Raw genomic sequence first — 17,717 nt, 5'->3', positions numbered from 1 at the left:
CCGTGAGGAGAAGATGGGAGGTGAAGGAAAGCTTGCCCTTTCTCCAGGAGGTACCCTTTCTTCTCGCATTCAGTAGGTTGCCTTTTCATTGTGTGGATGGTTTCCATTGCTGTGCAAAAAGCCTTTTAGTTTGGCGTGCTGTTTCTACAGCAAGGATTCTGGGCAACTCTAGTTAGGTCCAGATCCTTTTTTTAAGAAAAAATTTTAAAAATGTTATATATTGAAGTACCGACATACAATATTATATTAGTTTCAGGTGTATTAAATAGGGATTTGACAATTCTATACATTACGCGGTGCTTACCACTGTACGTGTATTTACCGTACTGTGCAATGTTGCTACAGTATTAGTGACTATATTCCGTACGCTGTACTTTCCATTCCTGGGAATTATTTATTTTATAGCGGGAAGTCGGAACCTCTTAATCCCCTACACCTATTTTGCCCACCCTCCAACTCTCCTCATCTCTGGCAACTACCAGGTCTCTGTATTTATGAGTCTATTTTTGTTGTTTATTTGTTCATTTTTTTTTTAGGTTTTATTTTTTTTTAAGATTTTATTTATGTATTTGACAGACAGAGATCACAAGTAGTCAGAGCAGCAGGTGGCAGGGGTGGGGGGGAGGGGGCTGGTGTGTGGAAGTAGGCTCCGTGCTGAGCAGAGAGCCCTATGAGGGGCTCAATCCTATGACCTTGAGATCATGACCTGAGCCGAAGGCAGAGGCTCAACCCACTGAACCACCCAGGTGCCCCATTTTTAGGTTTTATGTATATGAGTGAAATCAAATGGCATTTGCCATTCTCTGAATATTTCATTTGGCAGGATCTCAGTCCTTTTTTATGACTGATTAATATTTCATTTCATATATATATATAATTAGAGCATATATAGAATATGTAGAGAATACATAGACACACCACATTTCCTTTATCTGTTTGTCTATCAGTGAACACAGGTTTCGTCCATATCTTGGCTATTGTAAATAATGATGTAATGGGGGCACCTGGGTGGCACAGTCAGTTAAGTGTCTGCCTTCAGCTAAGGTCATGACCCCAGGATCCTGGAATCGGGCTCCCTGTTCGGCGGGGAGCCTGCTTCTCTCTCTCCTCCCAACTCCTGCTCTCTATTGCTATTTTTGTCTTTCTCTCAAATAAATAAAATCTTTTAAAAAAATGATTCTGTAATGAACATGGGGTGTAGATGTATTTTCGAATTAGTGTTTTCCTTTTCTTTGGGTAGATACCCAAATGTATGATATTTCTGTTTTTATTTATTTATTTATTTATTTGTTTATTTATTTATTTATTTATTTGGTAGACAGAGATCACAATTAGACAGAGAGACAGGCAGAGAGAGAGGGAAGCAGGCTCCCCGCCGAGCAGACAGCCTGATGCGGGACTCGATCTCAGGACCCTGAGACCATGACCTGAGCTGAAGGCAGAGGCTTTAACCCACTGAGCCCCGCAGGTGCTCCAATATTTCTGTTTTTATTGAGAAACCTCCATACTGCTTTCCAAAATGGTTGTGTCTATTTCTGTTCCCACCAGCAGAACCCAGAGGTTGCCTCTCTACCACATCCTCACCAATGCTTGTTATTTCTTGTGTTGTTGATACTAGCTGTTCTGACTGGTGTGAGGGATCGCCCATTGTGGTTTTGATTTGCAATTCCTTGATGACGAGCGATGTCGAGCACCTTTTTAGGGTCTGTTGGCCATCTGGGTGTCTTCTTGGGAAAAATGTCTACTCAGGTCCTCTCCCCATTTTCTAAATTGGGTTATTTGTGTTGTTTTTTTTTTTTTTTATGTTGAGCTGTTCTTTGTATATTTTGAATATTAACTCCTTATGGAATAGGTCATTTGCCAGTATCTTCTCCCATCCTGTAGGTTGCCTTTTCATTTTGTTGATGGTTTCCTTTGCTGTGCAAAACTCTTTGTTTCGGTGTGGTCCTGATTGTTAATTTTTGCTTTTGTTCTGGGCCTGAATTCTTAGCAGACATCACTCCCAGGAGACACTGTGTTGGGACCAATGGTTCTGTGTCTGTGCCCACTCAGAGCCCACCACACTGTCACCAGGAATGAGTGACTGACTGACCTGTTGGGCACTCTGGTGTTGAAAATTTGAGGCGGATTAGCGATTTTGGTTCGATTCAATTAACAGTGAGCGCTGTTGTGGGGCAGGCAGCATTTCAGGCATTGAGAGAGCTGCTGTTCTTGACCTCAGAGGCTCGCTGTTGAGGCAGGTGACAGACACAGATGCCCAGGCAGTGGCCAGCATACCAGACGTCAAACTGAGAAAGGCGGAAGTCCTCTTGGAGGTTAGAGGAAAGAGCAATTACTTCTTTTTTTTTTTTTTTTTAAGATTTTATTTATTTATTGGATGGACAGAGATCACAAATAGGCAGAGAGGGAGGCAGAGAGAGAGGAGGAAGCAGGCTCCCCGCTGAGCAGAGAGCCCGATGCGGGGCTCGATCCCAGAACCCTGGGATCATGACCTGAGCCAAAGACAGAGGCTTTAACCCATTGAGCCACCCAGGTGCCGCAAGAGCAGTTACTTCTGATGGAAGAGATGTCAGAAAAGGCCTTCCAGGAGATGACCCTGAAGTGCAGGTCCCGGAAGGAGCTGGAAGGTGAAATAGAGCAGCAGGACATGGGCCCAGTGTGACCAAAGCCCAGGGTGGGAAGCGGGTGGCAGGAAAGGAAACAGGAAAGGTAGCAGCGAGCAGGTCACAGGATGATCTTGATTTCATTGTGTAGGTAGTGGACAGTCACTGGACATTTGTGAGTAGGGTATGACCTCTTTCTGTTTTGAAAAGATCACTGGCAGAACTGTGGATTGGACAGTGGAGAGGCGAGGCTCAGGCCAGGGAGAACCCAGAGTGGGCTGTTGTAATTCTTTGGGTGGCGGGGGAGATAGCACCTGAAATAGATTACCGGTGGTGGGGACAGAAGGGGGAGCATCAAGAGATCATTATAGCGTTGTGGGTCTCAGCAGAGAGGAGTCAACTATGGGCCTGGGGTGGCTGTGTTTGGGAACTATATGGATGCCATCCCATTTGCTGGGCTCAGGGAACACCGAGGGGCCCGTGCGTGTAGGTGTCCTGTTTCCTATTGGTTCGAGGTTGGGTCATGAAATAATGTATGATCCAAACTGGGGCATTTCTGAGAGCGAGAGGATCTATGGTAATTAACCCGGGCCATAAACCAGGACTGTTCTGGGCAAACTGAGACATAAAGTCATTCTAGCCTGATGTCCCTGTGGTCCATGGGGATCCTCAGGGAGTGGGAAAGCTTAAGGAGCCTTGGCCGTGCCTATATCCAGGCCATTCTTGTCAAGGTTGTCTCTCCCCGGCCAATTACAAGAGGTGGAGAGACACCCGAGAGGAGAGGCCTGGGAATGAATGGTTTTGGTTCGGCCCTCCATGGGCATCCCAGTCCTCAAGCTTGAGTTTCCTCTGAAGACCCGCCCAGAGGGTGGGAACCTGTGGGGGCTGCTGGAGATTCAGAACAGTTTTGCTCATTCCGAGAAGGATTTTCTTTTTTTTTTTTTTTTTTCACATTCCATTTTGGAAGTCCTCCACATACTTTTTTTTAACACAACAGTTTAAGAATCGTTAGTCATTAGAATGCACGCAGTTTCATCGTCTGCTTGTCTCATGTCTGATTGTGTGTCTGATGCCCACAATCCTGGGGGGCCTCGGGGGCTGCAGCCTCCTTCCCTAGAAGGCTAGCAGGGGCAGTGCTTACTTGCCAGAGCCCGTAGGTGATCAGGGACAGGCCCGGTGCCACCGGGCCTCACCTCCCGTGGGGCACACGGCAGTCTGGAGCAGGGAGCAGGGAGCCCATGAGTGATTGTGAAAGCTAGAGGTCAGCCAGGAAACCGCCAGATGATAAAGAAGAATGGGGCAAGGGACCGAGAGGGAAGCCTGGGGAGGGGAGTGAGGGGGAAGGAGAAGTAGGTTGTTTATTAAAAACACAGATTCTTGCTTCCTGGAGCTGTGGTCTCATACCCAAGGGAAGTGTGTGGCCCAGAGCACATGGCAGATTCTCTGTGCTACTGCTGAGCCCTGTGGGTCTTTGTGAACCTGTCTGGATGGGAGGAAGCAGCAAAGGCCAGAGCTGGAGAGAAGAGATTTCTATCCAACTTTCAGTGACCAAGGCCAACTCCACGATTCTGCTCTCTCTCCTCCTGGGGTGGGGGCTGTTGGTGGTGGATGTTCCCCCGCAGGATTAGAAGAAGTCAGCTACTAACACTCATCCTGCTCAGTGGAGGATCTTGGCCCTCTCTGGCAGGTGTCAGCAGAGCAAAGCAGAGGTGGTCCTCCCTCGCCTTCTCCCTCCATCTCACCCCCAGAGTCTTCTCTGACCTCCATCCCTTAAAGTCCTTCCTCTCTCTGGACCAGCTTTGTTATGTGGGTCAGCCCTGCCTTGCCCGTAGAGCTTCTCTCTGTCCCTCACCGTGACTGACAGCAGAAGAGACAATAAATATCTAATGTTTTGAACTAGGTCGCCTTCAGGAATAGGTTTATTTTTGTTCCTTTATGAGCTATATATGTAAGCTTTTACAAGTTCTTCCCCCAGTTTGAATTTTCCTGTACACATAATCTTAACCCTTCAGGAAGAATTTTGAACATTATATTTGCCTTTTTCATCATAAAGGCCAAATAAAAAGATTGTAGACTTCAGAGTGAGGTATGTCCACCCAGACCCAGCGCTGAGTGACCGACCATATGTAGCATTTTGGTGAATTTGTTCCCGACCAGAGGAGAGAATCTATTTGTAATCCCATCATTCTTGGATTTTCTATTTTTTTCACATTCCATTTCAGATGTTCTCCACATACTTTTTTAACACAACAGTTTAAGAATCATTAGTCATTAGGATGCACCGTTTCATCGACTGCTCATTTCAATGCCATATAAACCTACATTTTTCTATGTTGTTTAATATTTAAGTTTAATACAATGTTTCTAATAATTTGACTTGGGATATTTTGGATTTCTCCAGTATTTTTTGCTGTTACAGAAATCCGTAACAAATAACTGCACTTGCAAACTTTCTTTTTCACACTGTTCTCATAGTATAAGTGCCTTTGTGAAGGTCACAGGCTGTGAAAATGGCTCAGTGCAGATGCTTATAAAGACCAGGAATCGTACGTATGGCATCATATGAGGGTTTTGGGTTCAACACAATCTTGTCAAAAATATTCGTCAGTAAGATTTTTTTTCCACTTTAATAAGTAGGGAGGTAAAAATGGTTCCTTCATTTTAATGTACATTTCTTTGAATGTAAGATTAAAAGTCTTTCTGTACTTAATTCTTCTTATGTTAACTGTCTAATCATGTCCTTCATACATTTATCTACTATTTTTTTATATGAACTATTTAGGATTAAACATTGTCCCATTTAATTCAAATATTCTTTCAGATTTTTTTTCTTGGTTATTTTCCTTTATTTTTAATTTTACATTTTCATTAGTAAAATTTATTGCTCTGAGCAGTTCCAGAGTTCAGAATGTTACTTTTTCTTTGGTCTAAAAACAGTCAACAGTATTATTAAAAAATAACTTTCTAGCATCGTTTTTTAATCCACCCACAGTGTAAATGTTTTTTTTTTTTTTTTTAGATTTCTATCCAACTTTCCCAACACTATTACATTAAAAATATTTTTTTAAAAACCCTGTTCTCCCGGTTGTGATGTCGAATTTATTGAATACGTATTTTATGTCATTTTGTCTGCCTGTGGTCAGTGAACAAACAGAACGGGGCCGATTAGATCAGTGGCAGGAGTCTGGCTGCTGTACCAGCTTTATGACTTGGCAGTAGTGCGATCTTGGGCTCCAGACTCCACGTCTTAAAATGGGTGTGATTGCATCCACCTGACTGGGGCTTGTGAAGATGGGAGCCAGTGCAGCTCTCACCCGCGTGGGGTGTGAGCAGGCATCCAGTGGACGCCCTCCCCTCTCTCTGGGCTCTGCGCCCGCACGCCCAGCGCCCCGCACTCCCGGCCTGGGCTGCATGGCGGAAGACCTCTCGTTTCCCCTGCTTGGGCCACCCCTCCTCCCCTCCAGGACATGAGGCTTTCTCTGCACATAGTGGGTGATCAGTAAATGCTTTTGGAATTGCATTGGGAATCCAGAGATAATCATCCCCATCTAGGGGGGGGTGGTTAAGCCTTGGACGACCAGAGTTCACTGGACCTGGTGTCACTGACGGTGAGTTTCCCAGGGTGACAGAAGGCTGCCAGCTGCTGACAAGGCCGAAGCACAGCCAGACGGCAGGATGCTGGTGCAGTTGCGGTTCACAGGGAGGTTAGCAGTGACGGGGACTGAGTGGGAGGAAAACCCCACAAAGCCATGTGTCCTTGTGTGTCCACACCCTCTCTGGATAAGTACTGAGTGGGGAGTCCTCTGTTGTATGCACTATTACTGACTGGTTGCCAAGATGAGGTTTCCCATAGACCCCAACCTCTGCGCCCCAGAGAGGATCCTCCGGGTGCGTGGGAGGGTAGGCGGGCAGGGAGCCGCAGGTTAACGAAGACCACGTTCCTGCCTCTGCCCTGCAGCCTCACCCCCTAAGGGGAGGCACACACTGGGGAAGGGGCCCCACCCGGGATGCCAGAGGCCACACAGAACGTTTCAGATGGTTGATCATTTCCGAAACTTCCAGGTGCTAAATATGGGGTGGCTGGGAAAGGGCAGCATCTGAGTTGGCCACGGGCCTTTGGGCTTCAGCCCACACTGCTGAGGGGTGACTCAGTGTGAAAGCCCACGGCCCGCAGCTGTGCGTCTGTCTTGGGATGTACCCCAGACTTCGTTGTTGGCCTTTAGGAGCCCTGGGGGAGGAATTAGGATGGACGTGGAGGGTGAGCGCAGGAGTATGACTTTCAAGGAAAGTAAGGCTCTACTCTGTCCTCCCCTGCAGGTTTCCGCAGCTCAGAGGTTCAAGGCTGAAACAAAACCATCAGAAATTTAAAAGACAGGCAGTAGGGAAGTCCCTTAATATAAAAATGGCCCCAGAATTTGTTTGGAAAGGAAGTAACATTTTTCTCTTTGTTCTGCCCACAGAAGCTTCTAAACTAGGACTTGCAATGACTTTACAGTGATTTTACAGAAAGTTGGTTATGGGAAAGTTAGTGTGAATTTTCAGTTACTTGCAGCAGGAATTAGGCAATGTTCCCTGTGGGTTGACAGGGACTCCCCCACACGGTGCCATGGTTCTGCCACAGATCAGTGAAACCCGTTTCTAAGGTCACCTTCAATTCAGACTGACGCTGGAAACGGCCCCTGCCTACCACGGGGCGAGCACTCAATGAGGCAACATTATGGACACAGTGTTGCCTCTCCGGCAGCCAACACAGTATTAGAGAAAATGAACTGCAACGTACAAATATCTTTGGTGTGAGGCTGACTGTGATAGCTCACATTGTATCAAGATCAAGGCAGGTCAGCCTCTCTGAAGAAGAGGTCTGTGTTATAGGAAGGAGCGACATGAAAGACAGGAGTGAGACCTTTCGTGGTCCCAAGCAGCAAAAGGTTACAGATCACCTCAACACCCCAGCCCCATCCTCTCTGCAACCGAAAACCCAAACAGTAAACTGTAAAATAAATATAAGAAAGTCCTTACAGTTTGATTTTTTTCACAATAACTTTGATGAGTTATTTTGAAATGTCGAATTTTTCTGAGTTTTGGTGCCTGTTGGATATTTGACTATCAGATATTCTGATGCTGAAAAGCCAACTCGCGGCAAGCCTGGGAGGGCTAAAATGCTGAGCTCAGGAGCTTGAGTTTTATACGGTGAGGATAAGGCCCCTTGGGAGTTTTTGACTAGTGGGGAGGACACGGTGAAAGCTCTGCTTTAGGAAAACCCAGGACTGATTGGAGCACTGTTTGTGGGGGAGGAATGGAATCAGGGAAGGATGAGTCGGAGGGTCTTGCAGAGTTTAAGCAGGAACTGTTGGCACCTGACATGAGGCTGGTCCAGAAAGATGAGGAACAGACTGACAGTGTGAACACGGACAGGATCTGGTGGTTGTCCAGGTACGAGGAGGTGCTCTCCGTGGACAGAGGAAGCAGACAGACAAGACTGTGAAGGTTTCAGCCATGGTGGCTGGACATATACCAGGAAGGCGTTGGTTTTACTAGGAGGTTGACAGTGTTTTTAAACCGGTTGAGTTGGGAAAAATCTTAAAGGAAAGAGGGGCGCCTGGCTGGCTCAGTCTATTAAGCATCTGCCTTCGGTTCAGGTCATGATCCTGGGGTTCTGGGATCGAGTCTTGCTGTGCAGGGAGTCTGCTTCTCCCTCTCCCTTTGCCTGCTGCTCCCCCTGCTTGTGCTGTCAAATAAAAATCTGTAAAAATAACAGAAAAAAGAAACCGGTTGACTTGGGGACAGTGGAACTTCCAGGCGAGAGGCGGAGCTGGCAGTCAGGTGCCCGAGTAGGGCCGCAGGGAGCTTTCGGGCTGGAGATGGAGGAGCTGTGCAGAAGGGCCAGTCGGAGCCGGTACTGAAGGCCTTCTTAGAAGGGAAGTAGAGGTTGAGCAGGGCATGAGGAGAACTGAGCCTTGGGATTGCCTATAATTTGCGGGGTGGGGGAGGGTGCATATGAGGAGCTAAGAGAGGAGGTAGGGGAACCGAACACCACTATGTCACGGTCACTGATGGTTTGAATTTCCAAGCTGCACCCGGGTCCCCTGGAATGGTCTATATAAAGCAGAGGGAGTCAGACCAGGTTAGTCAACGTGGGGCTGATATTTTTAGGCAAAAATATCTATAGTAGGAAATCAGCTGTAGCCTGGCAGAAACCCGACTAAGTTTTGGGTGTGATTTTGAATGTGGACTAGGCAGTCCTCCTTACATTTATTCATTAGACAAATTTTTTTTTAAAGATTTTATTTTTATTTTATTTGACAGAGATCACAAGTAGGCAGAGAGGCAGGCAGAGAGAGAGGGAGGAGGAAGCAGGCTCCCTGCTGAACAGAGAGCCCGATGTGGGGCTCGATCCCAGGACCCTGGGATCATGACCTGAACCAAAGTCAGAGGCTTTAACCCACTGAGCCACCCAGGCGCCCCTTGACAAATCATTTTTGAATACCTATTATATTTAGGCACTGAATGTAAAGGTAAAGAACCCAAGCATGACCCACCTGATATGCACAGAGGTATCCATGGTCCTCCCGAGTGTTCCAGAGCAGCCCCCTGATGAGACTGCGAACTTGGGTTTTTTCTGTCTGGTAGGAGGGGACAACAGAGCAGCAAAAAGCAGTGCAATACAGCGGTCTCTGGCTACGAACGTGAAGAGGAAGCAGTGTACGGTCAGCTAGCTTTGTCAGATGCTGACGATCTCGGAAAGCAGGCCTTTAAGGTCTGTCACCAGAACGATGCCTCTGCAACTCAGAACTCAAGTCTGAAGAAGACTGGGCTAGGACAGGCCCCTTATTGGCTGGTGATGCAACTTAAATCTTACATTCTTTTTTTTTTTTTAAAAGATTTTATTTATTTGTCAGAGAGAGAGAGGGAGAGAGAGCGAGCACAGGCAGACAGAATGGCAGGCAGAGGCAGAGGGAGAAGCAGGCTCCCTGATGAGCAAGGAGCCCGATGTGGGACTCGATCCCAGGACGCTGGGATCATGACCTGAGCCGAAGGCAGCTGCTTAACCAGCTGAGCCACCCAGGCGTCCCTAAGTCTTACATTCTTTATATAAAGTCAGTTTTGGTAAGAGTGAACTTGCTTATGAACAAGAACCTTTTAACTCTTCATAAGAAGGGGGCTTATCTGTCCCATGCTTCGGGTCCACACCTCTCTTAGAGCATAGAGTTTATCAGATGCTTGTAAAGGTCTAACCACATCCGCCTCAAGACGGGGGCTCCTTGATGGAAGAGCCCCCGTGTCTTTGTGACCCAGTCTCTCGCACCTTATTACTGTTTCCTGGATAAATTTGATCAACCTGTCAGCAGAATCCTTTTCTTTCCACCTCATCCATACTTTCTCCATTCCTCTCTTCTTAGGAATCTAGATGTTTAAGAGTGTGGGGACCCACCAGTCTGATTTCAGCCATTGTTGTGTTGATGCTGCTACAGTTATCAGGCAAGAGAACAAAATCCACTGTAACAAGTTCTTAGCGTTCCCTCAGTGGTGAATATATTACTAACTAGTACAGTTATCAGACCTCACGTAGTTTTTCTTCCGCCACATCCACAGCAGTGGAAGTCGTGCACCGTGAGGCACAGCGAAGGGGAGGGGAAATCAGGTTTAGACTCGAGCTGTGAGGCGGCCACTTACTAGCTTTGTGTCCCTGGCCGTGACTGACCTCTGAAGCTTGATCATCCCCATCTGTGAAATGGAGATCTTGGTATCTCTTCACAGAAAGAAAAGAAGTACTTTCACATCATAAAGCAGTATTATAGTGAAGAGTTTCTGCTTGCTTGAGGGTTGAGAGCCACATTGCCTTTCTCATATAAACCATGAATATGGGTAACTGGGTGGGGTCAGGAATCAGGGCCGCCGAACAGAGCTGGAAACCAGCGGCGCCGCCAACGACACAGGCCGTGCTGCGCGTCGTCCAGCCCTGGGGTGCTCCTGACACCAGCGGGTGCTCCTGAAGGAAGAGCAGATCAGCCACCTAAAACAACAGACTGCGGTGAAGCAGAATGAAGGACAGCCGTATTTTAAGTACCATAGCGGCTTACCACGGTAAAAAAACACAAAAGCCTGAGTGGGCCTTCAAACTTTTTTTAACTTGTTTGCTTTTATCTTCTTCAATGGAAAGTGGAAGAACTCTTTTTTCTTTTTCTGACACAACTATAAGCCACTGTGGATAGAGGTTAACGAGTTACCACAGTGACATTAAACACATACGCAAGCTAACTCTCGCTGGCTGCGCATCTGGACGTGGAATGCCGAGCCGCCAGAAGGCCTGTGCCCCAGATGCCAACAGCAGACGACCAGAAGATTCTAGATAGCCTTATGTGAGGAGCAGCTGGGAAGTACCAACCCAGGTGCACACCACCCTCCCTGAAATGATAGAGCATTGTTCATTTGTTTCTTTTAAAAGCAAAACTGCCATTAGAAGAAGATACAGATCTTTATATATTTCTTGAAGATTTTATTTATTTGAGACCATGAGCTCGTGAGCAGAGAGAGGGGCAGAGGGACAAGCAGACTCTGCACTGAGGACAGAGCTTCACACCAGGCTGGGTCTCAGGTCCCTGAGATCAGGACCTGACCTGAAAGCGGGAGTGGGATGCTAACCAACTGAGCCACCCAGCTGCCCCAGGTTAAGATGGCTTTTTCCAATGCCTGATTCCTAGGTCAGAGTATTATAACTCCGTTTCTTTCGCTGGTTATTATTATTTTGCCGTGTGCACAGGTTACAAAATAAAAATGTTCCTGTTCACTATAGAACATTTCCCTTTACCTAGGTTTTGTTTGTTTTAAGATTTTTATTTAGTAGAGGGAGAAGAAGGCTCCCTGCTAAGCAAGGAGCCGATGCGGGACTCAGCCCCAGAATCCTGGGATCATGATCTAAGGCGAAGGCCGACACTTAACGGACTAAGCCACGCAGACATCCTTCCCTCTGCCTTGTTAAGAACTGTCAAACAGCCAAATCAGGGAACACGCTCTCAAATTCTGAGTGGGCTCTAGGGTGCCATGGTCTGTGTAGACTTCCTAATGCTGCATGAGTCTTCAGGTTAAATACTTTTATTTCTGAAAATCAAGGCACTGCAAAATACTATGGAAGTTACAGCTGGGTTCTGAAGCTATCAGAGGATCTAAAGGTAGAGAGCTGCACTTACAGTTAGCAACAGCAGATATTTCTTCAGGTATATAGTTGTGTATGAAGACTTTGTTGTTGTCTAGTTATTAGATCTTTTTTTCTTAATTGCTCTGGACTGAATGAATATAATCCGCAAAATCAAAGTGAAACTTAGAGAGTAAATCAAGAACTGTTCATTAGCCGTTCAATTTCAGACGTATAAAGTGTTAATTCTGGCACATTTTAATCATTCACCAAAAGAAAGGGATTTAACATGGACAGAAAGATGTATCATGAGCACAAGCATTTAAACACCACTATGTAGATGGTCTGAGCTAAGCACAGAAAGTTAGACTTTTTAACATTGCCTTAAGTCAGTATTCAGACAGTGTGTAATACTACCAAAAGTTGCCTCTTGTGAATATTCAAACTGTTACATTTAAACATAGGTTAAGAGGTAGGAAAGCTATACGAGGAGTTTACCCAAGTTCAAATATTAGGGAAAAAACACACTTTATTCAAGAAACAGAAAAGGAGTCATTTGGTGCCATGCTTTTATTCAAATGAAAGGGGAAAAACTACACTGTACCAGGAAATAGCAAATATGACAGTATTTTACAGCACAGCATCTTAAAAAAACCTGTAAGCAGTGCTCTAGAGTGGATAGGTAAGCACACCATACACTGTACATTGCCCCACAGTGTCCATGAAACCATAATTAAAAAGTTGAATTTGGCTTTAAACAGCCAAATAAAAACTGTAACAGTCATCCTAAAACAAAATCGAAAAGTCAAGAGGAATTAAAAGCTTTCCAAAGCTGCGTCAAATAGAGTTTGACAGGTTGCGCGGGGAAACCATGACAGGTGTTTGGCAAACTTAACTGAATCATCATCATCATTTGACCTCTAATGATGAAAGCACCAGTGTGTTCCAATAAGGTTGATGGAAATCTCCAGACTTTATGCAATGCCATAATTTTCATTTGTATAATTTTTAAAACATAATTTTTTTAAAAAGCTGCACCATAATAAAAAAAATCTGCAGACTTAAATATATCCATATTCCTTCTGTATTAATAAAGTAAAATATACTGAGAGCAATGAACTTTTGTGGCAATGTTCACATTCTACCTTTAGACATTATGGACATTCATTGTTGGACACATAAATTTAAGAAGGGTGGTCCTACTTAGCTTTAAATAATTCCTCTACTGTCTCGCATCCAATTTTTAAAAATTTAATGGCCAAGTAGTATCACAAAGATGACTGATTTGATAAGGGAAATTTGATTGAAAAGAACAAATTTAGTAATGTAAAGTGCTTATTAATTCTCCTTTTGACTATTACCATATTTTGATTAGATTTGCTTTTCTTTTTTTTAAACGAGGCTTAATCTAAACATGTATCTGACAGTCATTTCCTTCTGTGATAGAAACTGTTGTCTGAAAGGTAAAATGTGCAAGTCCCCATTCTTAATATTCATATATTATATACACAGTATGTATACACTTAAAATATAAGAGTTACATATCCTGGTCTCTTACATGCAAACAGTAGATCACAAATAGTTTTGAGCTACACATATCTTGCACAGGTATTGGAAAAAAATCTGTGAAAATTTTTTTACAGTTTTAACAAATATACATAAATATAATAACATAAATTACAGTAAAATATTGACAGCATTTAAGAAAATGTTGATAACCCAGATGCACTGATGCCTAAAGGCCTTATAATAATAGAAAAGTACAGTTCAGGGACATCTCATTCCTATTCTCTTTTAAAATAAGTAAATACATCATATGAGATATTAGTTATTTCTCTAAACAACTCAATTAGAGAAATGTATATATGTATATATTTTAGTCTCCACTTCCCACACAGAAGAAAACCAACCCCACATCTCATTTATGATACAATATTGTCTCTCCCCTCTACGTTTACACAGTTGTCACAACACTGAAACATAACAGGGTCACATAATCATTCAAGTCTTTTCCTGAGAATGAAGTTTTTCCCCAACTAACCCTCTGATATACATTGTTAAAGGAACAAAGATCATGTAGAGAAGATTTCAAGTGTGTACTTTAACCTAAGCTGTTCCACTTGAAAAGAATAAAAAAAGAAACTCAATAGAAGTAAAATAATGTGAAGCTATTTTAAAATTAAAATGTAGCCCTTTGTACATGTTTAAAAATTCTAAATATAATTTTTATATCAGTTATAAATATAATGTAAAGACCTCTTGAGAACTTGTGGCAGGAAGTCTTACATCTTCAGATTGAAAGACTACTCTCAAAGTGTCCTTCACTTCTGCCAGCTTATAAAGTGACTTACTTTAAAAGAGATAGAAAGCCTTTTTTGTTAAAAGAACAATCTAAATTATTCTGAGTTGGCCAGAAGTGGTGTAAAAACAGCACTGATTTAATCAGCAACTTCTTATAACATATTCTTGGTTAAGCTCATGTGGTTTAAAGCGAACCTACTAGCAGCTCTTTACAATACCTCCTCTTATTTAATAGAGAAATGTTAATACTTGAGTGAATAATAAATACAGAATTGTAAATACTTAGAATAATTCTTGCAAATGCTCTAACACCATTAAAACATGAGGGTTATTGTAAAACTAAACACTAGTGTTTCTCTTAGCATCATAAGAATGGTGCGAGTTACCTCTGAAGGGGCATTTCCTACGCTTGCGGTCTCCCCATCAAACGAAATACAAAGGTATCTTAGATTAAACCCCCAAGAGAGAAAAACAGCAAAATAAACCATCTGAAGACAAGCATGTACATCAAAAAGGGAAAAAAAAAAACCAAAACATAATTTGTCATCTTAGCCTTATTTCAGTCATAAGTCCAACTAGTGTCCATGAGAATTCAGTGCTTCAGTGTGTCTCACATCAATCAGGCGAACCCGATGACACAAATCTCCATTTGTGAATCCATACGTTTCCTTCATCACTTGGACTTACAACCTACGTGCGACTCTTCCGCAGTCCAAAATGCTGTGGCTCACGTTCCAGTTGTTCGTGACAACAGAGCTTAATGTTCAGGTGCAATTAATAAAAGTCTTGGTTGGCAATTAGAAAGATTTTCTATAGGCAGGAAAGATGAAGTGCAAATTTACCACAAATGTTCTGAAGCAAGTATTTCCCAACTCCTATGCTTTAGTGGGTAGAAGTTTTTTGGGTGTGACTGGTCTCTTGGTCTGCCATAAATGACTATGAATGGTAATCGCATCAACACTGGCAGATAAAGTTTTAGCAGGTATGTGGCTAAACTGTTTCCTGTCAGAATTATATTTGTAAAGTCCCTCAATCATTTTTTTAGTGATAGATTTAGGGCCTATCCCAGTCAGTTTATTAATTTCTTCAGTTTCTGGACAGTAAGTATACAAAGACCTGAACTGGCAGCCTGAATCCCGGAACAAGATTAAAAAGTTGTTGGCATCTGACTTCTCCATTTCCTTCAAAATAAAAACAAAACAAAACAATAAAAATTCTTAAACATTTCACTGTATAAAATTTACATAATTGTTTTACACCTATTTTGGTCAAATATTATGACAAGATTCAAAATATAAAATCTGAAGAACAAAAATAAAATGTGTATTATAAAAGCAAAGTACACTTTCATTAACAATGTATGCAAAACTTCACCTCTGAGGTGCTGTTGGCTCTGTGTGGATATTATTATCCTGCAGGAAGATATGAAATGTCTGCTAAATCTTGACCTTAGTCAAATAACCACTAACAAACCAGGCACTGATTAGCAATTTTGCAATACAGCCTCATTTTTAAAAATGAAAACTACCTTACTTACATTTATGAAACATGAACAAGTAGCTCTGGGCAAGAAAAGAACTTACAATTTTATATTATTATCTGAGTCTATCCTAGGCTTAATTAAGTCTGCAGTCTTCTAAAATCCCATTTGAGAGTGAACTAACTCAATCTAAAGTTAAAACATAGCTCCAGATCTTCTATATGCTGTTGAAATCCTAGGAGAGGATGGTACTTTCAAGAGTACCAAGAAAGGGTACTTTCTTTTGAATTGGTAGCAGAGAAGACTCCTACAATTTTAGAATGTTGCCAAATTTAGTTTTCATGCAAACATGCTTACCTCCAGTATCTTTTTCTTCTGACCTTCATTTACTTTTCCAGCCAAACAGCAATGAGCTAAAGCATTCTGTATTATGTGCTTATTGGATTTGGCACTGGGTTCTTTGTAGAGCTTTGGTCCTGTGGTAAGAATTTAGCAGCAAAATAAAAATAGCATTCCTAAGTCAGAAATAATACTATGTTTAAATGATATAATTGTTCCTATGTTGAGGAAACAATAACAAAAAATCAAAATCTGTGCCTAAAGGCTGCTGAGTGCTGTATTCCAATCAGAACATTGTTTTATCCACACAGGGAGGCATCTTAAGGATGTTGCCAAGAAAGCTCTGAGACGGTAGTGCTGTTAATCAGATGGGGCTATAATTGCCACACTGTCTGCTTCACCCTCTTTCTCAAGTCTGCTAAGGTTACTGGTGAACTTAAAGCAGAACAGATCGATGAGTAATTACAGCTTTTAAAACGACTGGAAAAGGCTTCATCTTTTTCTTCATCCACATATCTGAGATTTTTAAGCATTTTTCTTTAAACCAATTCTACTCCTTGGTCTGCCAAGCAACAGAAGCACTTTGTGCCATTTTCCTGGAACATTCCTAATAGGAAGTACAGTACAACCTCCCTACTTCATAATAACTAAACTCTGTCCTGGAAGGCAAGGATTGTCCTTATCCTCCATAGTGAGCCAAGAAACCAGTTTTCTGGGCGGGGGTGGGGGGGTGGGGGTAGAAATTAGCCCTGATGGGCAGGCAGCATTTACCTCTTTCTGTGATACCAATCACTCCTACCCTGGCTAATATCAAACTACCAATGATTCTGCAGTTTGCATAATTCCTGAAAATTTACAAGTTCCAAGAGCCCTATGGTATGAGCTAGCACAGCACACCACAACTGTGTAGCTCTAGGTTTGAAACAGTGCGTGGCAAATATGCTTGTTAAGTGAGTTTACATAGAGAAGCAGAGGGAAAAACAAGGAATTACCATCTAATCCCTGGCATTAAAGGCTGTCCAACTGGCTAAAGGAGGAGTGAAGTACATGGGCAAAGTCAGCAAGTTCTAACCTCCTTACGCCTTCATGGGGCTTCCATTTCCAGTGGGTCACCCGTGGATGGAGGCAGTCGCCACTGCCCTGCACGTTCTCCTATGCCTTTCCACTTTAGATCCCAATGGCTGCTCACATTTCTTTCATTTTCTCTGGGGCCTCATTTCTTTACAAGCGTCTTACATCCTGTTCTTAAATTTGCTTTTGTTTCAGTAATGCCTACCCAAACAAAGGCTGGAAAAGGATCTGATGTGGGGCTGGTACCTTCCTGCATCCAATGCATTCCCCTCAGCTTTTAGAGTCCCTTCATACTTTGTTGTTGTTGTTTAGTAGGCTATACATGGGGCTCAAACCATAGGCCCTAGATCAAGAGTTACTCGCTCCACTGATGGAGCCTGCCAGGTGCCCCCCGCCACTCACATTAATGCGTTTTAAAGATGCACAACTCTAGATACCCGAAATCCCAATGTTAGAGAGGCCTTTGTGGACTCTAGCCTTTTCTCAGTGCTCAGGACCAGTGTATAGCTGACAGAACCTCTCTAAAACTTCTTCAGACCCAAACCACAGCACAGACATGGTCAGCGTCTTCAAGTAGATGGATGCAGTGTGATACTACTAATTTTGTTTAGAAACTGATCTCAATTCACCTGGGACAAGTCACTACCTCCCTAAGTGCAACCGTATCACTGAAACTGACCTCCCTGAAGGGACCATCTGCACTCAGTGTTCTTGTTCAGATTCCCCAGTGTCTAGACCAAGAGAAGAGCCCATGAAACTTTCATTAGATTAGCCTGTATTTGTTCTCATG

The 17,717-nt window shown here is 43.3% G+C and overlaps 1 protein-coding gene and 1 long non-coding RNA gene across 6 annotated transcripts in view; one reads left to right on the top strand and one right to left on the bottom strand.

Moving 5' to 3' along the window:
- The window catches only part of LOC111151054, a 42,547-nt gene that overhangs the window by 16,920 nt on the left and 7,910 nt on the right, over nucleotides 1–17,717 (top strand). The gene's annotated exons all lie outside the window — the stretch shown is intronic.
- Nucleotides 12,289–17,717, bottom strand: part of LOC111151052 (calmodulin regulated spectrin associated protein family member 2) — a 117,897-nt gene continuing 112,468 nt past the window's right edge. For all 5 annotated transcript variants that reach the window (XM_022508780.1, XM_022508781.1, XM_022508782.1 and 2 more), the window contains 2 exons: nucleotides 15,875–15,993; nucleotides 12,289–15,218 (listed from right to left, as the gene is read on the bottom strand). In XM_022508780.1, the coding sequence (XP_022364488.1) occupies nucleotides 14,913–15,218; nucleotides 15,875–15,993 (425 nt within the window). In that variant the 3' untranslated portion in view covers nucleotides 12,289–14,912. The remainder of the gene's footprint in view (nucleotides 15,219–15,874; nucleotides 15,994–17,717) is intronic.

The sequence above is a fragment of the Enhydra lutris genome, unplaced genomic scaffold (genome assembly GCF_002288905.1).
Source record: "Enhydra lutris kenyoni isolate GAN:26980312 unplaced genomic scaffold, ASM228890v2 scaffoldscaffold25, whole genome shotgun sequence".
NCBI classification, from domain to species: Eukaryota; Metazoa; Chordata; class Mammalia; order Carnivora; family Mustelidae; genus Enhydra; species Enhydra lutris.
This window is presented reverse-complemented; position numbering and strand designations above follow the sequence as displayed.